The following is a 27,611-nucleotide window of genomic DNA, read 5'->3' on the forward strand; positions in this document are numbered from 1 at the left end:
AATTGGGTTTCGTCCACTCGTTGATGGATTTTCCACCGACTAGCTGATCAGTCGATAAGCAGGGGAACCACAGCGGGGCCTGCCAGCTCTCGAGACATTTACAAGGCTGGAGCACAGCCGGGGGACCTGGCATGAGCTGGGAATCGGCTGTCCCGGCTCACGTCAGGCCCCTCCCGCTGCGCTCCAGCCCAGTAAATGTATCCAGAGCTGGCAGGCTGCTAATACATTTAAAAAGCAGAGGCGCAGCATCTAGGGCTGGGTGTGAGCCAGGAATCAGCTGATTCCACGCTTGCACTCGCTCCCCGCTAGCCCCTGCCCCCCACAGAGACGGTGCTGGGGGAACCGGCTTTTAAGCCAGCTCCCCCCGGCTGCCTCTGATAGACACCACAAGGGGAAGGGAAGCAACTAGTCACTTACATCCCTAATTTCAAAATAACAACTCCCGAAGTAACGATTTGCAAATAGCCTGTCCGCTCTGCCAGGAAGCCTCGACATGAGACCGAGCCAGGCTCCCTAACTGTGGGCGTCCATCAGAGAGAGGCAGTGTGGGGCGGAGGAGAGCAGGAGCCGGTGCTGGGGGGAGCCAGCTTAAAAGCCGACCTCCCAGCACCATCCCTATTGTGGGGGCAGGGGAGGCAGAGGCACAGCAGGGACTGGACGCAAGCCGGAAATCAGCTGCCGGCTCTTACTCCCCGACAGCTCTTACTACATTTAAAAGGCAGAGCTGCAGCCTGGGGCCAGGAGCTCTGCAGTTCCCCCCGTTACCACCTAATCGATGGCAATTCTATCGACTAGTCGATTAGCTGATTAAATGCCATTTAACATCCCTACTGCACAGCACCCTGCCCACCGCTACCCCCTGCCTAGCACAGCCCCACCCCACGACTGCCCACCTTCCTCGCTCAGCCCCGTGGCTGCACTCACCGGCCCCGCTGGGCTGTGTCTGTCTGGCCCAGGCTCTTCCCCCTTGGGAGTGGGGTGCTGAACCAGGCTGGAGCAGCAGGGCCTGGCCAGCCAGGCTCCCTTGGGACCCACTTGCCCAGCGGGCCCCCTGCATTGGAGTGCTGAGCTCTTCCCCCGCCCCAGGGGCTGCGTTGCCAAGAGGCGTGCTCCAGCAGGGCTGCATGGGGCTGCCCCAGCCTGCCCCGCTGATACCCGGAAGCGTTTAGGAGCCTGGGCCTGACAGGAAATCCGGCCCTGGAAGGGGACCCTCAGTGTGGTCAGGTCCCCGCCAGCAGGGAAAGCAGCGCGGTTTGCACGGTGCCTGGCCAGGTGCAGACAGAGCCGGGGCCTGATGCTCAACTTCCAGATTGTGGTTGACACTTTCATGGCTGAGGTCAAGTGGAGGCGTGGCCAGTAGCAGCAGCAATTAACCTTCTCATTAGAGCCGCTCTTCTCATGCCACACAGGGACCAGCCACGGCAAATTAGCACGAAGCAGCCTCTGCCACCCCCGGCTAGGACGCCTCTCCGTCTCCTTGCTACCACCCTGGCACGTGTGACACTGAATCGGCCCCAGAGGGCTGTTCCCTTGGCGTGGGGCGGGGCAGGCAGACTCCCCCATTGTGCCAGCTGTTTGCAGGCAAAGGGAAAGCAAACTCTGCTCTCTAGCAACTTTCCTCTGCCTCTGGGCCCCATGGGAGGGGGGTCCCACAGCAAGTGTGGGGAAGACAATGGAGACGCGTTCCGAGGGCTGCACGTTTCCCAGGGAAGCATTAGCTGCTTGTGCAGGGACGAGCCAGAGGCAGGCTGGGCAGCACGGAGGCTTGAGCGGTGCTCTGGGGTCCCACACGTGTGCTTGGGGGGTGGATGAGACCTGGGGCATGAGACCATGGCAGGAGCCCAGGACTGACGCACCTGCAGGCTAGGAGCCACGTGACAGAACGTGCCAGGTACCCTGCCTGCCTCTTGCCACGGGGGCGCACCCAAGGAGGAGCGAGGTCCTTTTCTGTCCATTTGGAGTGTCCCCGACTCCCTCTCCGTGCGTGCTCAGAGCTGGGGGCCTGTCACGTGGGCGCGCCCAGTCGCAAGGCACGTTTCTTGCATAAATCCCGCCTCAGCAGGCTGGAAGTGAGCCACGGCCCTTCTGAGGGAAGGCATGGCTGGTTCCCGTGATGGGAATAAGAGCAGGGCACGGGATGGGGGTCCAGTCTGGGAACATTCCAGCCCCGAGTTCATCGGCAGCCGATGTATCATGTTAAATACCCAGCTGTCATGTATTATCTTTCAAGTGCAAATGAATAACTCCCATTAAGGCTGAAATGGGTTTGGAGTCGATTCTAAGCAGATGACAGGACTGCTCGAAGGAGTGTTCGGGGGCGGCGAGGGCTGGGTGTAATGCGCCTGTCCTCCTCGTTTTTCAATAATAGATGCCCTACAAACGTATGCGCTACGGGTTACCGAGAGACGGAGGCGCGTTCTGGGAAGTGTCGGTTTCCTGGAACGTTTTCTGGTTCTGTTGCTTTGCTGTCCACCTTCGCCTTTGACTCCCATTGCTTCGGCTTCCCAGGTGTAAGGCTTATAGCTGAACAGTCGTTCTCAGTGTCCATATCAGAGCCAGTCCTGCTGCTGGCCGTGGGACAGGCTGTCACCCAGAGGTCCTCAGATGCCAGTGGGGCTGCTCGCTGGAGAGTCAGACCAGCTGTGCCCGCTGCCCGAATGCTGAGAGCTGAACTCCTGGCTCCCCCAGCCCAGCCCCAGATGTGACTCTTCTGCGTTGCCCCTGCCCTGGGCAGGCTGTACTGTACGGCTGGCTCCCCAGGCAGGAATCCCACTTTGCCCAGCCAGCTCTCCCAGCAAGGCAGGGAGTCTGCCCCAAGGTGTCGCGTGTAAATCCAGCAGAGACGCTCTCGCATGGGCTGGGCTTTGCGCTGGCTGGGGGATCCAGCGAGGTGCTTGTAGCGGGGTGGACTGTCCCCGTGCTGCCCAGAATGCCAGATCCCGCCAAACTCCTGCTTTCTCCCTCGCAGCTGTGGTAGGTTCTCCCTGGCCCCTCCCCGGGTACCCCTCCCAGCCTGAGCCAGTGATCCAAGAGCAGTCACCCCCAGCGGATGACTCGTTTCTGCTCTGCAGGAGCCGCTTTGGAAGGGGCCTGATGAGGAGGCCCTAATGCAAATCTCATTTGTCTTTGCAGCACCCGCCAGCCAGGCAGACAAGGAGCTCACAGACTCTCCCGCGGCCTCCAAACGCACGTCATTTCCCAGCAGCTCCGAGCCACCCCTCTCTAAATGGTCCAAGGCTTTGGAGGAGGCCAAAGGCGAGCAGGTGAGGCCGGGCCCGGTGCAACCCCAGGGAAGCCGCATGAGTCCCCTCCCCGGCGTTGAGAGGACAGGGAGGTTGTTCGGAAGGTGGTGGGGCACAGGCGAGCACGAGCGTCCAGCAGGTCCAGTCAGCGGGCTGTTTCCTCTCGCCCTACAGCTCTATCAGTGTCCCTACTGCAAGTACAGTAACACCGATGTGAACCGGCTGCGGGTCCATGCCATGACCCAGCACTCTGTGCAGCCCATGCTGCGCTGCCCACTCTGCCAGGACATGCTCAACAACAAGATCCACCTGCAGCTGCACCTCACGCACCTGCACAGCGTGTCGCCCGACTGTGTGGAAAAACTCATCATGACGGTAAGTCCCGGTGCCCGCGTGCGCCTTCCCAGCAAGCCCGCCGTGGCCATAGAGACGGGCTGGGACTAGCTTTGATGTAAGAACCGACCGTGGTACCCAGCTGCAGCCTACCCCGGCTTGCGGTGGTGCTCGGCGCCGTCAGAGAGCCAGCCAGCCTGGGGATGGGAGACAGTGGCCAGTTAAGCGTGCTCTCCCGTAACCCTCTAAAGTCCCTGGCAAAGACCAGGCCCAGGGTGGAGGCTTCTGAGAGGGGCAGCGGTTCGTCTGGCACTGAGTCGCCCGCGGTGTGCAAGAGAACCAGTGCTGCCCCCTTACTGCTCTCATGAGACTCCACGGCCACGGGCTGCCAAAGCCACGTTTGTGGGAAATCGGGAATTGGGTTTGTGCGTGAAACCGAACTGGGAGAAGTGGGGAGTTCCTGCCTTTGCCACGTCTCACTCTGGTCCCAAGGAAGGGAGCAGCTGGCGTGGGACGCGGTATCGATGCTCAGCATGGCGGGGCAGAGAGCAGGAGGGTCCGTTCCTACACTGAGAAATCACTCAGTCCTGCAGAACATAACACTTCCGCAGCAGCAGATTGCTTTTGTCAAGGCAGCTGTGACAGCCACGTGATGGTTGTGTGCTGGCCCCGTGACATGGATAATGTGGGGCTGTAGAATCCCGTACGTTCTGGGTTTGAAGTGCCTCATTCTGAACTGAACTTTCAGGGTACTCAGTTAAACTTCTCTCAAGTGGGAAGGGCTTTAGGCCATTGAAACGAAGGACGTGTCCATGGAATGGAAACCACCGCGGGTCTAAGGCCATGGAAGCGTGTAGGTAGAACCATCCATTTTTGTAATTGGCTCTCCAGGGAGGGTTGCACTTTGGGCGGCTGTGACTGTCTTCACCAGAGCAGTTTCTATCTGAGCGCAGCAAAACTTGAGATCAGTGAATCTGGTTCGGTCGCTAGATGTTTGTGTCTAACTTTTCTCCCCCTTCCACAGCAGTGCTTAGGCCTCAAGCACGGAGTTCTGCTCTTGCGCCGTCGACAATGGGAGCCTTCTCCAGCATTCTGTCCCCGGGTAACTGGAGAAGGACGCTGTCATGGCAGTGCATGATGGGAAATGTCCTCTGTAGTGCGTTTCTAACACGGCGGTGCTCTGCTGCCGTTCTGCATAGGCCTGTTGTACAAGCGACGTTCTCTTGGCTGTGGACCGGCTGATCGGGTACTTGCTTTGCTGATGTCTGCATGGAGCACAGTCTGGCCGCCCTAGGGCTTTTCAGCATGGTGACAATACAAATAAACTTCTGGCTCACCTTTCGGTCCAGGATCCCAGTCTCAGGGGGCAAGAAAAAATGGCCAGTGCTCCACGCTTCTCTTGCATTGTTTGTGCGAGCACATGATCTTCCTCAGCACCTTTCCCTCTTGGTTTCTTTCTTTCTTTCTTTCCTGCCTGCCTGCTTGTCAGATTTCTCCGTCCCTCTTCTGCTTTTCCCAGGGTTTCTTGTCCTTCCGAGTCAGCTTCCAGCCCCCTCCCTGTGCCATGTCTGCTCCTGGTGGGCTGGAGGTTTCACACTGTAGGACAGCTCAGTAAATGCCCAAAGTGATGCTGGGCATGGCAGTTGGTGCTGGTCGGAGCACGTGGGGGAACCATGCTCCTCAAATACCTCAAATCTACCCGTGCCAGCAGGCCCCGTTGCTGCCCCAATAAATGCCAAATGTGGGCGACTTTTGTTCCCCGTGAAAACAATAATAAACAACCCCGACATGGCAGGGTGCTGGGGAGACAGCGTGCCCGCTAGCTGTGCGTACAGCGCCTGGGTGCACACCACAGTGAGCACCTGCAGCTGGCCCGGGCCCGCGGACTCGGGCTCGTCGGGCCTTGGCTACAGAGATGTTCAGGTGCAGGTTGGAGCCATTTCTAGGGCCCGATGCTCAGACTCCAGCCCAAGCCCCAGCTTCTGCACTGCAGGTACATGGCCCTGTCACCGCAGCCCCTCAAGCCCAAATCCATTGGCACCGCCTTCTTCCCTGAGCGTGGCCCCCGCTGGCCCACCAAGCCGATGGGCTGCCTGCTGTGCTCACGGAGGTGCTGGGAGAGAGGGGGCGGGCACGGGGCCTGCCAGCCTAAAGGAATGGGGCCGGGGGAGGCCTTGTGGCCACGCGCAGGCTGTGCCAGTCACCTGCACTGCTTTAGAAAAGGCTGTGTCAGTCAGCACGCGCTGGCCGGGCCCTCTCGCGGCCACGCGCCTTCTTGAACTCGATATGCCCAGTTCTTGACCCTTGTAGGGCGAGCGGTTGCTTAGGGGGATGCAGCTTCTGGGTCAGATCAGGCCCTCGCTCCCACGGGGGGCAGACTTCCTGGCCTGGCGCCGGGAGTGCTCCAGCCCCTCCAGCAGGGGGGCAGTCTCCGGGGAGCAGGGGGCAGGGGAAGAGGGATGGTCTGTGCTTTGAAGAACAGAAGGGGTGGGGGCGGGCAGACCTTTTCCTGCTAATGCAAACAGCTTTGTTAAAAAACGAAGAGACCCCCCCCGCTTTGTGGTGGGCGTGGGAACCCCCCAGACGTGCTCCTTCCAGCCAAGAGCCCTGTCGGCCGCAGGCCAGGCCCCGCTCGGCGCGACCTGCAGCCCCGGAGCCGGGAGCCGGCTTGCGTGGGACACGCTGTCTTTGCGCTCGGCGTTGAAGGAGGCTCCGGCTAATAATACCTTATCAGACGCCTCTCAGGAACCTGCAGTGGCTAATATGTCTGTTGCCATAGTAACGGCTGCCTGCTTGTTCTCTGCGTCTCGGAGCCGTGTGCCGGGCCCTCTCCCATTCACGTCCATCCGCCGTCGGGAGCGGCCCTGGGAAGAGCCCTCCGCCCGGGGCACCGTGACGGGGCAGAGGCTCAGCCCCTGGCCCCAGTGGCCTGGGAAGCCGCAAGAGGGGTTCTGGCCCGGAGCCCCAAGGCAGCTCTGGCCGTGTTCCATGCAGGCTCTGGATTCGCGTGAAAACATGTTTTACTCTGCCCTGGACCGGCATCGCTTTGGCTGAGCTGCTCAAGGAGGGTGACGTGCACTCGCTTCCAGAGCCGACTGCCAAGACCGAGGGGCTCAAAGGAGGAGGAGTCCCAGCTTCCCAGGCCTCCGGCTCCTCCCCGTAAATCCTCCGCCCCTCCGCCAGGTGTCTCACGTCCTGTCTCCAGCTGCCTGTTCTGCCTTTTCTCCCCTCTGTCCTGTCTCTGCCAGCCTCTCCCCTTTCCATTCCTTTCTCCCGCTCTGTGGTCTCCTTATTGCTCTCTGCCTCCCTCTCGCCCCTCTCCCTCCCCCTTTCTCACTCTGTGTCTCGTTCTCCAGCTCGGATGAAGGTAATGAAAATAATCGGGCTTCATTAATTCTGAGCCCTGTGAGATGATAGCCATTTGGAGCCATGTTTGCCAATTAGATGGTCTAAATTAGAAGTGACCTTGGTATACTGCCATCGCTTTGCCTCTCGGAGTCTAATGAAGCTTTTCACTCCAGCCCCCTCTCTCTGTCTTTGTAATGGAAATTCCCTCCTTTGTCTGGTTCAGGGACCTTGCATTGAACATGCACCCCCCCCCCCCCCCCCCCCCCCCAGAGGGAATATTAATGTAGAGCCTGGCTAGAGAGTTTATTTTTGAATCGAGATGTTTCGGGCCAGTTTGGCGGCGCTGGCGAAGAGCGACCTAGAACGTCCGTGGGAGCCAGGCGGACAGGCCGACGGAGTGTGGAACAGACTGATCTCATGTCCCAGAGGTGCCCACACCCCCTCTCACACCGAGGGCGGAGCAGAGGAGAGACTGGCCAAGATGTGACCGTCCGGATGGATGTGTCACCGCGAGAATCCTGGCCCCCACGGCGTGTGCAGGCCCAGGGGACGCAGCATCCCCGGAAACCCCGCCAAGGCTTTGCTACGCCTGGGGGCGGGCGGAGTGTGTGGGGAGGGGAGGGAAAGAGGGCCAGTTAGGTCCATTGGCTGCAGAGCGGCTTCGTTCGGCCCAGCACTGCTGCTTGGAGAGCGTGGGTGTGCCCCATTCCAGCAGGAATCCTGCACCCAGGGATCGGACTGCTCCCAGGGGTGGGCCAGCACGCTCATTTGCCCTGCGGGACGAAGGCCGGGGCACTCGTAGGGGAGACAGGCCACCTGGGCCCAGTTTCTGCTCAGTTCGGAACACTGGGTCACGTTTTTCAAACCTGGCCCTTGATTAGGGCTCCCAGGTGCACACACCAGAGCCTGCTTTGCAGAGAGGCTGCGCACCCGCAGCACCCATTGCCTTCAGCTGGCATGGTACGTGCCCCTGCAAGGCCAGGGACCGCGCTCACCCCAGCAGCAACGTTCACTCGCCAGTCTCATCCTGGGGCCGTGGGGACCCTGCTCGGATCTGCAGGTTCTGGGCTGGCGTTTTCTGTGCAAGTGGTACAGTGTATAGAAGGGCGACTCCCAAGAGATCTGGGCAGTGCTAGAGCAGGGTGGCAAACTGCAGCCACCATATTTACCTGGGCCTCCGCAGGTCCCTGCGATCACAGCTCCCGCTGGCTGCGCACCGCTGTTCCTGGCCAGTGGGAGCTGCAGGAGGCCACTTCCCGCAGCTCCCATTGGCCAGGAGTGGTGATCCACAGCCAACGGGAGCTGCAGTCGCAGGTGAGTATAGAGGCGGCGGCCCCCCCGGGGCTAACCCTGGGGAACGATACCCAGCCCGCAGGCCGGTACTTGCCCCCCCTGGTGCTAGTGTCTGGTCCCCTAGACACCTGTGGGGAGAGGCAGGTTTGAAATGCCGAGGGGCAATGGTGATTCCCTTTCCTCCCAGATCCCAAGGGGCCGACGGTCTGATTTGAGCATGGCACGGTGAGTGTGGCTAAGCAACTATGCCAGGTGGTGAGCTCTCTGGGTTGTGTTTGCACAGCCCAGGGTGGGGGCTCCTAGCGCTACCCCAGTGCGCACAACCCAGGCTGTAGGTTGCCGCAGCAAGCTCACCCGGGTGCGCTGCTGTCATGCACTGCCCTCGGGTTGTTTCCTGCCCTCCTGTGGGCGCCCAGGACCTTGGAGCAGCACGATTCGGGAGATGTGAGCCTTTGGGCGCTGGGAGGCGGGGGCAAGGGTCAGTGGAGCAGCTGACGGGGAGGTGACCGACTTGATCACATCAGACCTGCATGTGAACGTCTCCAACTAGGCTCAGTCCCCATCCGCCGTTCCGCTCCTGGCAGTTACACCATGTAAACAGAGCACGAAGCATGAACAGATCAGCTAATGCCATTTGAGCACCACAACTGGGTATCTGGGATTGGCAGCCAGGATCTAGCGCCTTCCTTTTCACCCTATCCCAGACCCACCAGGGCGGGCCAGGCCCTTTCTGCCCACAGAGGAAAGCCACAGTCCCTGCCCCAAAGAGCTTACAGTGTGAGAAGACAGACCAGGTGAAGAGGCGGGCCTGGGACCCAGCGCACGGGCCGAGGAAGTCTGACTGGGCATGGGAGGGGGCACACTGCTGCAGCAGAGAGGACTGCATTTGAAGAAGGCTGAGTGGAGCTGGCATACGACAGAGGTGGAGGGCTCAGGCCAGGAGCCAAACAGAGCTGTAAGTGGCTTGCTGGAGAAGCCTGAACATGCAGACACACTGCTGCCACTCCCACCCCCCAGCTTTGTCCCAGCCGCCCCCCCCAGGAACTTTCTGCCGGATGACCATGTCTTGCACCAAAGCCCTGGGCAGGGGCAGCCAGGGCAGGCCCGGAGGCTGTGGAGATGCACTTAGGTGCAGGTGATTACTCAGCACGGAGGGGCAGGAGGCCCAGATTAAGATGCAGAGGCGCACGTGAGGTTGATGATTATATTTTGGGGTGAGTTAATTGACAGAAGGTGAAGGCAGACAAAGAAACTCTGCTTACTGCCTGCTTGAATCCCAATCAGGAATTATGATTAAAGATGCGGCGAGACAACAGAGCCCTGATGAATTGGTGTCTTTTTTTTTCCCTTTTGCCGTCATTCACACTTGATTGACTTCAACCTTTCAAGTGCAAAAGTCTCTCTTTTCCATTATTATTCATAGCCATCTGAGTTTTTCTAATTAAAGTGTATGAAAACAATTACTGATCCGTCGTACCGAGTCTGTTAGTGGGGATGACTGCCTTACTGTAACGTGTCTGAAAAGCCCACCGGTTTCTGTAATGATGTGCTACTGAGGTGCTAGATCGTTTCGTTCTTTCTCTACTCTGCTGGGGATTTTTTAATTTCTCATTATTTATTTCTTATCATTCCTAAAGATCCTGGGACAGCACGTTCCCTGCCGATACAACAGAGACCCCTTGCTTGCTCTCCGGCTTCCTGCCTCTGCTGCCACCTCCTTCCCTGTCCGCCGAGGCTGGTTACTGGGAGTGACTTGGTGCCGTCCCCCTCTTGCGTTGCCCGTGGACTCTGAGCCGCAGCCCATAGCAGTGTTCTGCTTTGGAGCGAGGGGCTGGGCTTGGGGCTTTGCAGGGGCTGCGCCCGCCCCTCTCTCACCGCCAGGGCCCCGCTTGCCCCAGCACCACCTGGCGTAGCAGCGCTGAGCCCTGGCCCGGCTGGGGGAGCCACAGCAGCCCTCCCCACTGCTGTCCACGTCCGCTCCCCTCACGCCTGTGCACAGTGTGGGCAGGCCCTTACCCAAGGAAACGGCGTGGCCAGCGATTCCTTGGCCAGCACCAGCCCCCCGACCCCCGCACCCAGCCTTGTGGCCTTTGGCTTCAGTTCACTTAGCAGGAGGGCGGCAGCTGGGCCGGATGACAGTGACTGCCTGGGCCCCCAGGAGTCTGTTCCTCTGCCTGGCCTGGGGGGGGCCTTCTGTGGCTTCACTATTGGCCACGCGCCATTAGCCCTCTCCCGGCGGGCACAGGGCTCCGGCACAGAGAATCGGTTGGATCGGCCGCCCCCTGGATGGCTCCGGGACGCTAAGGATGCTCCTTTCGGCAGCCAGGCGACAGGCTGCTCGGAGAACTGACCTGGAGCACGTGTGTGTGGGCAGCACTCGCGGGGGCTGTCTGTTCGCGGGAGCAGTGGGCTTGAGCGGCTTCCTGAGCTGCCGTGTTGGGGGGCAGCCCAGACGCTGTGCACATGGCGCTTCGGGTTCTGTGGCTGCTGCCACGTGTTAAACGCAGGCCTAAGAGCTAGTCCTTTTGGCCGCGACTGTCAAAACTAACTAGTGATTTTGGGGGCTCAGCTTCGGGTCCTTGGGGGGCCTGGTCTTAGGAAAGTGCTGAGCCCATCTCAGAGCGGGCTCCCAAAGACCACGTCCAGAGTCACATGCAGCACCCTGGCTTTCAGACCGGGGCAGGGGCAGGGGCAGGGGCAGGGGCAGGCAGAATTAGAGTCAAAGGGAGCCAGAGGGGACACTGGTTTTCTTTCCAGCAGGCAGCACACGGGAAGGTTACAAAAGCTTTGTGTTTCAGGCAGTGTGCCGTCTGTCCGTCCGTTCTCTCGCCACCTCTGCCTTTGTGCTCTTCTTTCTCGGGCCCCGGCTTCGTTTGCAGCAGCATACTCTGGAAATAGTGCTGCCGTGTGCCCCAGACCAAGAGGACGGTGTACGTTGCAGGTCTGATTTAATTAGGGCCCTGTTGTGTTTTCAGCAGCGTAAGGTGGGCCTTTCAACTTCTCTGCCTAATTGGCTGCACAAGAAGTTTCACAGCCCATGACAAAACATTCAGTGATCAAAGACTGCATGGTACAGAAAGGAGAAATATGAATAATAAGAGTGTTCTCCGAGCGCGCCCTGCTAATTATGGCCAGACTGTAACTGTAGAAACACTTTTGACTGATGAGCTTTGTCTCATAAACAGGAGCCTTGAGTGAGCTGAGAAAAGTGACACGTCTGACTTCGCGCCTTGAGCCTGCTTTTGCTTCTGAAAGGGTTTAAACATTTTTCTGTTTATTTCTCCTCTCGCCCCCCCCCCCATCCCTCCTCCCTCAGGTGACCACGCCGGAAGTGATGATGCCCAGCAGTATGTTCCTCCCGGCAGCCACTCCAGATCGAGATGGAAACAGCAACGCTGAGGAGCCAGGGAAGCAGGCTGGTCAGTTCCTGAGCTCTGCCTGAAAAAAATCCCCTGCTTTGAATTGGGCAGCTCGCTGCTCCTGTTTGCCAGGCCCGGGGACAGGCAGACTTGGCTCTCTTGCCCGGCGGTTTGCCAGGCCCGTGCAGAGGGCAGGCCGTGGAATGGGAGGTCTAGTGGACAAGGAACGAAGCTGATCTCTAAACCTGGTGTGTGAGGCCCTGATTGGCTGGTGTGTTAGAGCTGCTTTGCTCTGCTCCAAGGGACCCTTCGGGTGAGGAGTCTCCGGAGCTGCTCCTGCATCACAGTGGTGGTCCTGTGGCCAGGGGAAAGGCTGTCCCATGGGCGTGTCTCTGCGCTTGGTGGGTCTGATCCCCCGCAGCCCCTCGGGGTTCCTGCCAGCCAGCACGCAGCAGAGCAATCTGGAGGCTGCGCTGTTTTATGCCGTGGACAGGTCCGGATGACCCCAACCTGGAGCAGACCAAACGAAGCTCAGCACCATCTCCAGAGCCTCCTCTGTCAGAACAGAGAGCCAGAGCCTGCGACCTGTATTAAATCAGGAACTAAGCACCTCTTCAGACACGGGAAAGCGGGAGACAGGATGACCCAGAATCGGTAGAGAGATCTAGAAGTTTTCACCTTTTTGCTCAGTGCCTTTCAGACAGCCCAGGAAGCAGCGAATGTCACTGAAGTAACACCATGGGGAAGGCAGGGTAGCAAAGCAGCTCAAAATTGCATTGGCCTTTTTTATTACCCTGTTACGTAGTAAGGTCAGGCCTGCTAGCGACAGGAGCCAACTCATCAGTCCTGACTTCGTAGTGCAAAATGGCAGCAAAAGAAGGACGCTGCTGTTTTGGGTGCACAGAACCACAGAACACTAGAACTGGCAGGGACCTCGAGAGCTCAAGTCCAGTCCTCTGCTCTCACAGCAGGACCCGGCACTGTCTAGACCATCCCTGACAGATGCCTGTCCAAGTTGCTCTTCAATACCCCCCCAGGCAACTTAATCCAGTGCTGAACTCCCCTGACCGTTAGCATAGGCCCCTCGATGCCAGATTCTGTTGGTGTCCAGCCTGGTGCAGAGACCACAGCAGGAGAGCTTGACAGGGAAGTTTGGGATTACGATGACCACCACCTGCTTCGGGCCGGGGGCCTGCATGTGTTCCTGGGTTGCAGGAGTGGTGATTTCTCAACCCCCCTCCTCGGCCTCCACCTGTAGGACTGCCTCGCCCTGGCCAGAACTGCTCTGCTCTCTTGGGCACTGGAATGGCCGAGTTCTCCTTCAGCATCGCGGCCTTGAGTGGGGTCAGGGCCGGTCGGGGCTGAATTTTACTCCCTTTCGTTGCAGCCTGAGTGGCCTTGAGCCTCAAATGTCACATTCAGTTCTTGGCACGTCCTGAGCAGCAAGATTTTGACAGGCTGCCGGGACAGCAAGGAAAAGCCACCAAGCTAGTTATGGGGCTACAGGGTTGAATTGGAGGAAGAATTCATGAGGGTAGATATACCGGCTTGTTTGAACAGCTGCTAAGCGGGCGATGTGGGAGTCCACCGACACTCGAAGGCTGCAAACGTCAAGGCGGACGAGAAACAGTGTAGGGCTGTGCAGGGGCGATAATGCAGAGAGAGAGGGGAGCTCAGAGTGAGAACTTAGGCTGCCTGTTAGGAGGACCTGCTGCCCTTCGGCGCTAAGGCTAGCGTGCAGGCATGTAGCTGGGGCATGGCTTCCCTGAGACTGGCGGGGGGTCGGGGAGGCATACAGAGGAGAACGCGAATGTTCTGAGAGGGCTCTTGGGGGGCTGTGGCACACTTGGGCGGCGGGGTGGCTGGAGGAACACGTGCTGAGCCTCACGACAAGTCGTGTTGAAGGCAGATGCCTCCACCTGTGGCCAAGGAGGAGGACTGGGTGGGATTCAAAGCGAGAAATGAGCAGTCACACGTGCTTTTATTGCAGGAGTGTGAGAGTGACAGAGACAAGCCCTGTCCTCCTTGCATCACTTCACCCGTTTGGTCTGGTTCTGTTTTCAGAGACCTCTGAGGAGTCTGGAAAGAGCCTCCTGTCTTCAGAGAGCGTCGAACACTGTGGGGAGGTGAAGCCCGTTGCTGCCGACCACAGCTCTGCCAGAGAGGACTCTGGCTTCCTTTGCTGGAAGAAGGGGTGCAGCCAGCTGTTCAAAAGCTCAGCGGCCCTTCAGACGCACTTCAATGAGGTTCACGCGAAGCGGCCCCAGCTCCCGGTGTCCGACCGCCACGTCTACAAGTACCGTTGCAACCAGTGCAGCCTGGCCTTCAAAACCATCGAGAAGCTGCAGCTTCACTCGCAGTACCATGTCATCAGAGCAGCCACCATGTGCTGCCTCTGCCAGCGCAGTTTCCGAACCTTCCAAGCGCTGAAGAAGCACCTGGAGACGAGCCATCTGGAGCTGAGCGAAGCCGACATTCAGCAGCTGTACAGCGGTCTTTTGGTGAACGGCGACCTCCTGGCTATGGGCGACCCTGCGCTGGCTGACGACCACACGATCATTGTGGAAGATGAGAAAGAGGAAGAGAGCGACCTGGAAGACAAACAGAGCCCTACTGGAAGCGATTCGGGGTCCGTACAAGAAGACTCGGGCTTGGAACCTAAGAGGGCCCTTCCTTTCAGGAAAGGTCCTAACTTCACCATGGAGAAGTTTCTAGACCCCTCTCGCCCCTACAAGTGCACAGTCTGCAAAGAGTCTTTCACGCAGAAGAACATTCTTTTGGTCCATTACAATTCGGTCTCTCATCTGCATAAATTGAAGAGAGCCCTCCAGGAGTCTGCTACGGGGCAGCCGGAGCCGACCAGCAGCCCAGACAACAAGCCCTTTAAGTGCAACACCTGCAGTGTGGCGTACAGCCAGAGCTCCACGCTGGAGATCCACATGCGCTCGGTGCTGCACCAGACGAAGGCGCGCGCCGCAAAGCTGGAAGCCGCCAGCGGCAGCAGCAGTGGAGGCGGCAATAGCAGCAGCAGCCTGTCCCTGGGCTCATCCACCCCGAGCCCAGTGAGCACGAGCAGCTCTGGCACTGTCACCACCACCAAGCCCAGCAGCACCAGCACAGCACCAGCCCCTGGCCCCCTCAGCCAAGGGCCCAGCGAGAGCCTGGGCGGGCCACCTGCGAGTAACCCCCTGAGCACCAGCGTGGCCGAGCCGAAGGACGCCAACCGGAAGAAGCTGGCCGACATGATTGCCTCCAGGCAGCAGCAGCAGCAGCAGCAGCAGGCTCAGACCTTAGCCCAGGCACAGGCCCAGGTGCAGGCCCACCTCCAGCAAGAGCTGCAGCAGCAAGCCGCCCTCCTGCAGTCTCAGCTCTTCAACCCGGCCCTCTTGCCGCACTTCCCCATGACCACCGAGACCCTCCTCCAGCTGCAGCAGCAGCAGCATCTTCTCTTCCCCTTCTACATCCCCAGCGCCGAGTTCCAGCTCAGCCCAGACGTTAGCCTGCCTGTGACCAGCGGGGCGCTGACGCTCTCTGGCACCGGGCCCAGCTTGCTGGAAGACTTAAAGGCTCAAGTCCAGCTCCCGCCGCAGAGCCACGGCCAGCTGTTACAGCAGCAGCCCGGGCAGCTCACTCTGTCGCAGGGACACCCTGGCCATGTGCAGCAGAGCCAGCCCCCAGAGAAGAAACACAAGTCCGTTGTGAGGGAGAAGGAAAAGGAGGCCCAAAGGGAAAACGCAGAGAGGGGCGACAGCAGTTCCTTGTCCAAGGAGTCTCTGCCAGACAACTTAAAGCCCAAAGAGAAGAAAGACTTTGCTTCGGGCACTGGTTCAGAGCCCTCCCTGCTCCCGCCACGGATCGCATCGGATGCAAGGGGCAATGCCACAAAAGCCTTGCTGGAAAACTTTGGCTTTGAGCTGGTTATTCAGTACAATGAGAACAAGCAGAAGGTGCAAAAGAAAACTGGGAAGGCAGAACAGGGCGAGAACTTGGAAAAGCTTGAATGTGACGCGTGTGGCAAGCTTTTCTCGAACATCCTCATCCTGAAGAGTCACCAAGAGCATGTTCATCAACACTACTTTCCCTTCAAGCAGCTGGAGAGGTTTGCCAAACAGTACAGGGAGCACTATGAGAAACTGTATCCCTTGAGACCTCAGACTCCAGAGCCACCACCGCCTCCACCTCCTCCCCCTCCTCCCCTCCCTGCAGCACCTCCGCAGCCTGCTTCCACACCCGCCATTCCCACTTCTGCACCCTCTATTACTGCTCCTACCATCGCACCAGCCCAGCCATCCGTGCCACTCGCCCAGCTCTCTATGCCCATGGAGCTGCCCATCTTCTCACCCCTTATGATGCAAACTATGCCACTGCAAACATTACCTGCTCAGTTACCGCCTCAGCTGGGGCCTGTAGACCCTCTGCCGGCAGACCTGGCTCAGCTGTACCAACATCAGCTCAACCCCAGCCTTCTCCAGCAGCAGCAGAACAAGAGGCCACGTACTCGGATCACAGATGACCAGCTCAGAGTTCTTCGGCAGTATTTTGATATTAACAACTCTCCCAGTGAGGAACAGATCAAAGAGATGGCAGACAAGTCTGGGCTGCCACAGAAAGTGATCAAACACTGGTTTAGAAACACTCTGTTCAAAGAACGCCAGCGCAACAAGGATTCCCCATACAACTTTAGCAACCCTCCAATTACCAGCCTGGAAGAACTGAAGATAGATTCACGGCCTCCCTCTCCAGAGCCTCAGAAGCACGAATACTGGGGAAGCAAGAGGTCCTCGAGGACGCGGTTCACTGATTACCAGCTCAGAGTCCTGCAGGACTTTTTTGATGCGAATGCTTATCCAAAGGATGATGAATTTGAACAACTTTCGAATTTGCTGAACCTCCCTACTCGTGTTATTGTGGTGTGGTTCCAGAACGCCCGCCAGAAAGCAAGGAAGAACTATGAGAACCAAGGGGAAGGCAAAGACGGGGAGCGGCGGGAGCTCACAAATGACAGGTACATCCGAACGAGCAACTTGAATTACCAGTGCAAGAAATGTAGTCTAGTCTTTCAGCGCATTTTTGATCTTATTAAACACCAGAAAAAGCTTTGCTACAAGGACGAGGACGAGGATGGACAGGACGATAGCCAGAACGAAGACTCTATGGATGCGATGGAGCTGTTGACACCAACCAGTTCCTCCTGCAGCACACCAATGCCCTCTCAAGCTTACAGCACCCCCACATCTGCAGCTAATGCAACCTCTTCAGCCTTCTTGCAGCTCAGTGCTGAGGCAGAGGACTCCTCCATGTATAGTTCTAAAGCAGAAGCTACTGATGAGAAACCAAAGCAATCTGAACCTCCAAGTACACAGCCAAACCAAACTCAAGACAAGCAAGTGCAACCAAAGCAAGAGACTCAGCAGCAGCATCAAGACCAAGGAGAACAGAAGACAAGTTCAACACACCAAAAGATCTCACCGTTGTCGTCCCCACCCTTGTTACAACAACAGCCTCCGGCACAGGCACCCCAGTGTCCTTTGCCACAATCAAGCCCAAGTCCATCTCAACTCTCACATCTTTCCCTCAAGCCCCTTCACACATCCACCCCGCAACAACTGGCAAACCTACCTCCTCAATTAATCCCGTACCAGTGTGACCAGTGCAAACTGGCGTTTCCCTCCTTTGAGCATTGGCAGGAGCACCAGCAGCTCCATTTTCTGAGTGCACAAAACCAGTTCATCCATCCGCAGTTTCTGGACAGGACATTAGATATGCCTTTCATGCTTTTCGACCCCAGTAATCCACTACTTGCTAGCCAGCTGCTATCTGGGACTCTACCTCAGATTCCAGCAAGCTCAGCCACTTCACCCCCAACCCCCACGTCCACCATGAACACGCTGAAGAGAAAGCTGGAGGAAAAGGCCAGTGCAAGCCCTGGGGAAAACGACAGTGGGACTGGTGGAGAAGAGCCTCAGAGAGACAAGCGTCTGAGGACAACGATTACCCCGGAGCAGCTGGAAATTCTGTACCAGAAGTACCTGCTCGACTCTAACCCAACCCGGAAGATGTTGGACCACATTGCGCATGAGGTGGGCTTGAAGAAGCGTGTTGTGCAGGTTTGGTTTCAGAACACTCGAGCGCGGGAAAGAAAGGGGCAGTTTAGAGCTGTGGGGCCGGCCCAAGCCCATAGGCGGTGTCCTTTCTGCAGAGCTCTCTTTAAAGCAAAGACAGCCCTGGAAGCTCATATTCGATCCCGGCACTGGCACGAGGCTAAGAGAGCTGGGTACAACTTGACTTTGTCTGCTATGCTCTTGGACTGTGATGGAGGACTCCAAATGAAAGGGGACATCTTTGATGGAGCAAACTTTTCCCACTTGCCACCAACCAGTAGTGATGGTCAGGGGGTTCCTCTCTCACCAGCAAGCAAAACCATGGAGCTCTCCCCTCGAACTCTACTTAGTCCGTCCTCCATTAAAGTGGAAGGAATAGAAGACTTTGAAAGCCCCTCCATATCCTCGGTGAATCTGAGTTTTGACCAAACAAAGTTGGACAATGATGACTGTTCTTCTGTCAACACTGCAATCACAGACACTACAACGGGAGATGAAGGCAATGCGGACAACGATAGTGCCACGGGGATTGCAACCGACCACAAGTCGACCTCGGGACCTAGTGAGGGCCTGACAAAGGCTGCCATGATTGCAATGTCTGAGTATGAAGATCGGTTGTCTTCTGGCCTTGTCAGCCCTGCCCCCAGCTTTTACAGTAAAGAGTATGACAACGAGGGAACTGTGGACTATAGCGAGACCTCCAGCCTTGCAGACCCCTGCTCGCCCAGCCCTGGGGCCAGTGGCTCAGCAGGCAAGTCTGGAGACAGTGGGGAGCGGCCAGGGCAGAAACGTTTTCGCACTCAGATGACTAATCTCCAGCTAAAAGTCCTAAAGTCCTGCTTTAACGACTACAGGACGCCCACCATGCTGGAGTGTGAGGTCCTGGGTAATGACATTGGACTGCCAAAGAGAGTTGTTCAGGTCTGGTTCCAGAATGCTAGGGCAAAGGAGAAGAAGTCCAAGCTAAGCATGGCCAAGCATTTTGGTATAAACCAAACAAGTTATGAGGGACCCAAAACAGAGTGCACTTTGTGTGGCATCAAGTACAGCGCTCGGCTGTCTGTACGTGACCATATCTTCTCTCAACAGCATATCTCCAAAGTTAAAGACACCATTGGGAGCCAGCTGGACAAGGAGAAGGAGTACTTTGACCCAGCTACTGTACGTCAGTTGATGGCTCAGCAGGAGTTGGACCGGATCAAAAAAGCCAATGAGGTTCTTGGTCTGGCAGCTCAGCAGCAGGGCATGTTTGAGAATTCCCCTCTACAAGCTCTTAACCTTCCCACTGCGTACCCAGCACTACAGGGCATCCCTCCAGCCCTGCTCCCAGGCCTCAACAGCCCATCCTTGCCAGGCTTCACTCCATCCAACACAGGTGGGTTCTCCCTGCTCCCCGGGGACCTTCCCCTACTATTGCATCTTCAGCACAGAGGGCTGGGAATGCCAGAAATCAGGTTCCAGGGCCCCTTATCTGGGCCGTTACTTGGCGGGCTGGAAAGGCTGCTTTTTACCTCTACTTCCCTAACCCGAGTTCTCTAGCAAGGCAAGAGGCCTGCTGCCTCGCGGTGCGTCTCTTCACCTCCAGAGAGCACGGCCGTGTTCTCTGGAGCAAGGGCCTGGCTTTCTGTAAATTCTGCAGCCCCTTCGAGTAACATGAAAATTGAGACTTTTGTTGAATGCAGTATGGAAAGGAATAATACAGACCATGCAACTTTGCCAGCATTCAATTCAGTTCAGTGTAGGGCTGCTCCCCTAATTGCCAGTATCTTGCAGCTGTTTGTGTTGAGGTGGGTATGGTGACGGGAAAGCCAGAGGGTTTATATGAGGCCTTCACAGTACCTCTCACGGAGCAGCCTCTTATCTTGCCATGCAGCCGCTGAGGCTTTGGTGCAGGAGTTGGCAGTAAAAGGGGAACATGATCCCCTGGTGGCCTGTTGTCCATTGACAGGGGTTAAGAACATGTCACCCTCCCCCCAGGTCCCTCCCTTCCTCTCCCTTCGCCAGCTGGGAAGGAAGGCCTGAACCAGTGCAAACTCAGACCCTTCTCTGTCTGCTGTCACCCAGCACAGGCACTTTGAACGAGTGGGGGAGCCTCTCCCGGAGGTGGCAGTTCCTCAAGGATGTTACAGGAGGAGGGAACTGGCTGAATAATCCCCCACCCCACTGTTCTGAACTCCTGGAGCACTATGGTGTACACACACACACACACACACACACACACACACACACACACACACACACACACACACGGAACGACATACAGACACACCCCCCCCACCCCCCACCCCCCGACATACAGTCCCTGGCCTTTGATGAGACATGCTCGTAACCCGGTGGATCTCCCAAAGAGACTGCAGGAAATTGCCGTCGCTGTTCCAGGACCCAGACAGCCTGCCACCAGCTTCTCTGTCCAGTGCAGGAGCCTGGGAGACTCGCTGCTAAAACAGTGTTAACAGACCCTGAAACGGCCCAGCGCTGAACCGTGTTTAACACGCTCCAGGGTTTGGAGCAGAGAGTGCTCTCGGGGCTTATTTGCTTGGCAAAGACGCTACTGCAAAGCGAAAGCGAGCCCTAGGAAAGACGCGTGGCGGGGGAGAGCTCTCATTTCAGCAGCAGAGGGGAGGTTAGCTGAGCAGCTCTTGAGCTGTGGCTATTGCTGAGGTGGCAGTCCAACCCTGCTGCCCAGACGAAACACCAGAGCAACTCGCACACAAAGGGAGGGACGAGAACCCCGGAGATGCAGCCCTTGCCGTTGCCACAGATTCACACTTGCAACATAGCCATGGCGCTGTCTTCCCAGCCCTTCCCGAGACCTGCCGCCCATGTCCGTGCCCGGCTGCTCAGGGCACTTGTGCTGCCTTGTGTCACAGACTCCCAGCAAAACACGGTCATGGCTCGTGAACTCACACTCAGCCGTGAGGGATTAGCCTGAGCCCTGGTGGGGCCGATATTGGCTGGGTTCCGCTTTTGGCCCACTCAGAGTGGGCTCCGCATGGTCCCAGGGTGCTGGGTTCAGTTCCAGAGGGCCAGGAGATGGAGGAGCTCGTGGTCACGATGAAACTTGCTGCCTCTCCCCCTTTCAGCCAGCAGTTGTTCTGCTCCCATTTCCCAACTTCTCCTGACAAGACTCTTCGGTGACGGCCCCAGCGGAGCAATGGGCAGACTAGTCTGAGCTCTCCTTGTTCTCTGCATGAATTAGACCTAATTTCCGACACTCCAATTTTGGATCATTGATTTCCAATCCCATACTCCTCTTGTTTAACAGGCATGAGCGGTATTGGTGAAACCTATTTGTTTAAACTAATTCAGTCTTTTCCCCCACGCTGACTGGTTTTCATAAACAATCTTATCGAATAGGCTGGGTTGCACTTGTGTTGCGTACTCCCATCCACGTTCCCTATTACAGGAAACTAGAACCACAGTTAGCGTCACAACGAAGATAGGGCTGCTAGCTCCCAATTAGTACACCGATCTCTGAGTGAAGCTAGGTAGAGCAGATCCAGCAGAGCCCGTTGGTTTGAGGAAGCCACGTGGTAAGAAAAAGTGCTCTAGCAAAGAGCCCCCATCACGTCTGCTGGAGCACAGCGAGATTTCCCTGAGAGCGCTCAGCAGACGGGCATGGCCAAGGAACAGAAGAGAAGAGTCCAGAGGACATGTCAGCAGGCTTGGACCTGCCATGAGCGCTGCACCTCATTGCTCTTCTAAGCATGCGTCAGGTGCTTTCTGATCAGTCAGGCTGTCTCCAGACCATACAGAGCAGCCCTTGGAAGGAGCCCTTCTCCTAGACTAGGCCAGTGCATCCGACCACAGAGCCCACACGTCCTGCAAGGTCCCCACTCGCTCCCTTCCAAGTGTAGATGTTGAGAAAAGCAGGTTTTTGGTCACTCTTCTGCGGGTCCATCTCAAGGGAGCACCGGGGTGATCTTGGACAGCACCAGAGCTTTACCTGGGATTTCCTCAAGGTGGGTACAGAGGGCTTTCAGGCCCTATGGCTCTCCACCGCCTGTGTCAGAGAGCGATGACAGAGCAGCGTCTCCATTCCCCAGGAAGTCTCTTCCTCCAGACAAGGCTCAGGCTCCTGTCTAGATCCTTCAGCCTCCTGTTTCTGCATCCCCTGCAGTAGGTCTGCCTCAGAGGAGAACAAGGTACTGGTGGTAGAGCCCTTAGAGACGCCTCAGCTCTGTTGAAACCAGCCAGAGAATTGTGCAGCCTCCTGCCGCTGTTGACTCAGCTCCTAGGGAGTTAGATTTCTACAGCTCTGTGCTCTGTTCTGAGTCCCCCAGGGAAGGGTTTGAATTGTTCTGCAAACATCCGTATTTGTCGTTCCAGCCCCAGCTAATGAATGGCCTCTACTCCTGAGGACTCCGAGTGTGCTGTGTGGCTGGACATCAGTTCTAAGAGATTTAGCCTCTCCCCCACTTCCTGTTCCATTCCCTGCTGGATCCCAGAGGTCACTGAATGGGACATGCTCCCTTCAGGCCAAAGCAGGCCAAAATAGGGCCCTCTTCCCTTTGCAGGGGAGTCTGCCCCAAGAAACAACCGTGGGAATGGGGCTCGATTCTCCTGAGATAACGGGAACCTGCGAGAGACTTGGTGCAGGAAAAGTTTGTTGTTCTGAAAGGAAATGCTGCTCTGTCCTGTCCAGGCTCTCTGGGAATTAAACCAATAGTTAAGCAACTCACATCATGCGTAGCTTCTTTGGGAAGCATGACCCCTGCTCTTCACCCTCAGCCTTCTAGCTGCCACTTCCACCTCTCCAGAAGATCAGGCTTCTGATGGGGAGCAAACACAAGGCAGCAGTCCTGAGGGCATTCATCAGCTGCGTGCTTATACCCGGTATGTCTGGGGTCTGATCCTGCAGTCTGGCTGACAGGCTCCCAGTTGTACAGCAGGGTAGTGCATGTCTGGGAGCGGTGCCCTTTTTGTTCCCTCTCGGCAGGCCAGAGGCCCTCTTCTGTGATGGGCGCTCCCAGGGAATGGCTTCACGTGGGTACTTCTCCCCTGTTCTTCATTAGATAGCGACAGTGTGAGCCGAGGGGGCACCTGGGAGCTTTGAGTCGTCAGGGTCATGGAGACCTGAGGCCTCCGGGCTCCTACACGTTTCCTCAAGATGTAAGTCGTCAGATTGATGATCAAGTCCTGTTTCCGTGGATCAAAGAACAGTCCTAGACTCATAGAACACACGGGTGCGAAGGGGCCTCGCAAGGTCAGTGCAGTCTCCCTCCGATACCATAGTTGCAGAGTGAATGGACAGGTAGTTTGTCTCCAGGAGCAAGCCATGGGAATGGTGCATTCACAATGAAGTGACCCTTCCATGCCATTTTAGCCAATTACCCGGACTCGGAAGGCTGCAAATCGGGATGTGTTGTTTCTCTGGAGCTCAGTGGCTCTTCTGCTGTTTGCAGGATGGTCTCATCGTGAATTAGTTTGCTGCAAATCAGAACAACAGTGTCTAAAACTCTGCCTGAGAGCCGGTGGGACCCCGCTGCAGAAGAGGCAGGAAGGTTTGACAGGTCAAAGCCAGTTTGGCGTTAGTATGCAGACCAGGTATAGCACAGCTGGCTTTGGCTCTCTCCAAAGACCAGCCACTCCACCTCCCACAAGTCAAGATCCTGTATCCCCTCCAGAAAGCAGGGCACTTCCCCGGGCAGCCTGACTTCTGAACTTCTAGGGCTGGATGTCGCTAGCCGAAGAGATTGGATTTTTCCAGTCTGCTAGGGGATAAGCCAGCTGCTGCTCCGGCACTGGAATGTTTCAGGGCTCGCTGAACTAGAGAGCAGCTGCTTCAGTGGTATCTACCCACATAAAACCCTGGTCTGAAACGGGCAGGACTGCCGCCGGAAGCTCCATGCTCCCTTCCCAAATCACTGCTGGCTCAGGACAGCAGCCAGTGCACGGGCTGCTTTCCGAAGGGCGTTGTTTCCGTCACTGTGGAATAGGCACCCGCTTACCAGGTGATGTGCACTGGTTCTCGTTAACTGACGGGCAGGAGCAGCTCCCCACCCACCGCCAGTCAGAGCAGCCCTTGTCTGGGGCAGGCCCGGTCCCCCTGCTGCAGCCCGTGGGGGTGGGGGTGGGGCAGCATCCGGTTGAATCAATTAACCGGCTAAACGTAATGTTAAACGGGTTAACTGTAGCAGGATTTGACATGCCGCCGTGGAACTGCTTAGCCACGTCCTCAAGCAGGCCACGACTTCGCCCAGCAGTCTGGCTTTGGGAGACCAGAAAGGGGCCCTGTGCCACGGGGCCCTAACTCTGAGCGAATGGCCTCCGCAGGGCCCGTCTTCCTCCTCGCTGTGCAGGCCAGCGGCAAGGGAGGCTCCCGCCTGCTGAGCGGGGCGTTTACACCTCTGGGGGATGGATTGTCGTGCCAAGGGCACCGCAGCCTGCCAGCAGCTACTCACACAGTTCCAGGGGAGCGAGCAAGGCTTCGGTAGCTGGGAGAGCCACGCGGGGCCCTGCGTCACTCAGGCGGGGGCTTGGCCCTGGCCCTGGCCCTGTGAAAGGGAGTGCGGTTCCACTTTCTGCGTCCCCCAGGCGCCTGCTGCAATGAGGGGCCAGGGCATCACCACGGCCAAACGCCCGCAGCAGGCATGTGCGACTGTGGCGTGGATGTTCGGGCTGCAGGGCCCACCCACTTGCAGCATCGCGGCAAACATCTGCCACTAGCCTGAGCCCCGCAGCCTGTCTGTGGGTCTGCTCCGGCAGCGATGGCCAAGGAGACCAGCACGTCTGTTGTGATTAGTGTTCAGAAGCCGCCCTGTGCAAAGTAAATGGGACAGCCCCTTCTGCTGCTGACAGCGAGCTAGAAGCAAGTGGCCCTCTCCTACCAGCAGGTCTCCCCGTGCCTAGGAGAGCCTCTGCCCCCTCCACACTCGCCCTTGCCCCTCTCGCTCTGGGGGAGATGCAGAGGTGACCTGTCCCCCCCAAGAGGCGCAGCTTTCGCTGCAGGCTGTTTCTGGGGCCACAGCGTTCCCTGATGCTGCCTCCGTTTGTGCTCGGCTTCCTTGGAGCAGTTTGCAGCCAGAAGGCTGGAATTACCCTACACGGGGTTGAACTTTTGGCCCAAGTACCACATCAGTGTGTGGAAACGATAGGGGGCCTCTTCCCCGCCCTTACCCGCCTGCCTCTCTCCCAGCCTCGAGCCTGAGCCTGGGGTTCGACGCCCACAGGAGGGCTCCAGCCCCTCCACGCTTACCCCAGCTCGCTCTGCTCCTCTGGCTGCATCACTCCAGTTCCCGCTGGGGAGTGGGGGGTGGTCCCCTGAGCAGCGGGGGAAGAGCAGAGTGAGCTGGGGCCACCTGGCCCCGCGCTGCCGGTGAGTGTGTGTGTGGGATGGAGGAGGCCAGATCCCTGCTGCAGGCACCAGCCCCTCTGGACTCTGGCCCTGCTGGCGGCTCCTTGCCCCTCCTGCTCATGGCAGTGGGAGGCCATGTGCCCCCATGCTTCTCCCTGGCTCCTACACGGAGGTTCCCAGCCAATGGGAGCTGCAGGGGCGGTGCTTGTGCCCTGTGGCTGCCCCTACTCGTAGGAGCCAGAGGGGGGCCCTGCCGGTGCTTCTGGGATTCGTGCAGAGCAGGGTGGGCCCCCAATCGCACGCCCCAGTGGATGCTCCAGGCCAGATTAAAATGGCCTACGGGCTGGATGTGGCTTGTGGGCCGTCATTTGCCCACCCCGTCCCAAATGAAGGGCTAATTGTGCATCACAAGTCTATGGGATGGGCTGGATGCCGCAGCAACCCACCCCCCCCGGAAACTCAAGCCCTACCCGTGAGAGAACGAGCGCACTGTTTTAGTCCCGACGGCTTCCTCGTCAGCAGCTTCTGAGCCAGGCACCGTGAACATGACTGAAGCTTTAGACCCTTTCAGCACCCTGTTGCCCCAGCGATTACCACCTGAAGAGTGAAGCCTCGGGGCCTAGAAGACCGTGACCCCAGAAGCCCCTTGTGCTGGGACAACTGGCCAGCTTCATGTCCCACTCCTCATCGTCTCCTTGCTGAGGCCTTGCTGAGGTGCATTTGCTTCCACCTAAATCCAAGAGTCGTGTCTCAGGGGAATATCTGTTGGAACCACATCAGGGCTATCTGCCCAAAGCCACCCATGCTGGAAAAGCAGAAGCTACATTCGAGGTTTCTGGATCCATGCTCTTTTACCCAATACAGACACAAAAGCATGTGGAAAGCCAGCTAAGTTCTCTCCAGTAGCAGTGCCTGTCTCTCCCTGGTCTGGAGAGAGTTAAGGAGGGCTCATGCTCCCTCCTAGGCTTGGCACAGGCACTTTCCCTTCTGGTCTTGAGGAGCAAATGCTGCTCGTGCAGCTGTAGAAAAAGTGCAACTCCGAAACACCGACTGGTAGTCGCTTGGACAGCGGGACAGGCAGGAAGAGTCCGATTGGCAACGTGGACTTTCTGTTCTTTGGAAGAAATTGAAACAGCTTCCTCTGCTGCCTCGTGAATTCTAGTTGCGCCTGCTTCGTACATTGTTTTCTGACCGACCAAAGTGTCCACGCAAGGGACGCTTGTAAGCCGAAGGGATTGGGGGGCTCCTGGTTCCTTCTGTGCACTAGACGCTTTTCCCTTGCCATTTGCCACCGGTTTTAGTAGCCGTGGTTGAAAAGCCATCGGTTGCCAGCACCAAGTTCCTTGAGGCAGCTCCCTAAGTCGTCATCTTTCTGCTTCCCCAAACTAGGACTTTCTGCCGCTTGTTTTCCAGTCAGGACAGACACCAGGCCTAGAATGCCAGGGTCCAAAAGCTTTGTGTGGGCTGGGGGCGGGGGTTCTAGCAAACGGCTGTTGCACATCCAATGGACTCCCACATGTCCTACATCCCTGCAAGAATAACTCCCGGTTGGGAACCAGAGCTGTGTCTGGGCAGGACTTTGATAAGAGCGTGTGAGAGCGATGAATGAATAATTTGTACTGAACAATTTATTCATGTGGCTTTGCCTTTCATTTCTTTGTGGTTTGTCCACAAACTGACAGTGTTTCTCTGTAGGAATAGCTGGCAGATTTTGTGTCCTCCGTGGCTTGTTGTTGAAGCACGTGGTCTTGTTTCCCTTCCCTCCGGGGATGAATGTAACTCTTATAATCAGATAAACGCTCACGGGCAGTAAACCGTAAATGTACTTCCTGCAGATGCCCATCGGTGTGGGTAAAAATGCACCTGACCAAGATGACAGGAGGTGGTGAAGGAGCAAAGTTCTTCAGATTTCAAATGAATATTTATACAGGTCTAGGATTTACTGCAGGAAACCCCGTGTAAGAAAGTAGGAGCTGCCAGTCTGGGTCACACCAGGGGTCCTGCCTCCGACAGTGGCCAATATCAGCTTCTCCCTGGCAATGACAGAGTCCCCAACGATATTCGTTGTGCCGCTCGCTCTCCGTGGCGAGCTCTGCTCGGGTTGAGAACTGGCCTGTCTCTGAATGCGGGACGTGCTGGAAGGGAGTTAGCTCTGGCTTTGGGGGCAGGTGGCTTTCAGAGTAGTCGACTGGCCGCTAAGCAAGTGCTAGTCGACTAGTTGCTCCCCCCTTTGCTGCCTCTATCAGAAAGAGGCAGCCGGGGGGGGGGGGGGGAAGGTACTTCAAAGCGGCAGCACCGCCAGGGGCCAGGGAGGGAGTCCCCAGCTGACTGCGGGCTCCACGTGGCGCTTTCGCCTTTGGAGTGTAGCAACAGCCAAGCACGTCCAGCCTGCGGGGGTGGGGTGCTTCCTAGCTAGGCCTATTGCCGAGGAAGCAGGCACTCGTGCAGCCAGCAACAGGGGGATTTTGCCAAACTAAGAGAAGGGAGGGGGCGGGGGTGTCTTCCAGTGGTGGGCCACTGGCATGGGGGGGAAGATCTGCTCTCTTGACGGACGGGGCCTCCGTGACCTGGCAAAGGAATCAGAACAGGAGGGCAGCTGCTCTGTCCCTCTCTTCGCCTTTTCCCCTCCCTCCCTTGC

General features: G+C 57.5%; 1 protein-coding gene across 4 annotated transcripts in view; it reads left to right on the top strand.

Moving 5' to 3' along the window:
* ZFHX3 (zinc finger homeobox 3) overlaps nucleotides 1–27,611 on the top strand; it is an 866,714-nt gene that overhangs the window by 829,977 nt on the left and 9,126 nt on the right. For all 4 annotated transcript variants that reach the window (XM_075939759.2, XM_075939762.2, XM_089781574.1 and 1 more), the window contains 4 exons: nucleotides 3,133–3,263; nucleotides 3,417–3,617; nucleotides 11,533–11,635; nucleotides 13,640–19,051. In XM_075939759.2, the coding sequence (XP_075795874.2) occupies nucleotides 3,133–3,263; nucleotides 3,417–3,617; nucleotides 11,533–11,635; nucleotides 13,640–19,051 (5,847 nt within the window). The remainder of the gene's footprint in view (nucleotides 1–3,132; nucleotides 3,264–3,416; nucleotides 3,618–11,532; nucleotides 11,636–13,639; nucleotides 19,052–27,611) is intronic.

This window comes from Pelodiscus sinensis, chromosome 12, assembly GCF_052426305.1.
Source record: "Pelodiscus sinensis isolate ZL-2025 chromosome 12, ASM5242630v1, whole genome shotgun sequence".
Lineage (NCBI taxonomy): Eukaryota > Metazoa > Chordata > Testudines > Trionychidae > Pelodiscus > Pelodiscus sinensis.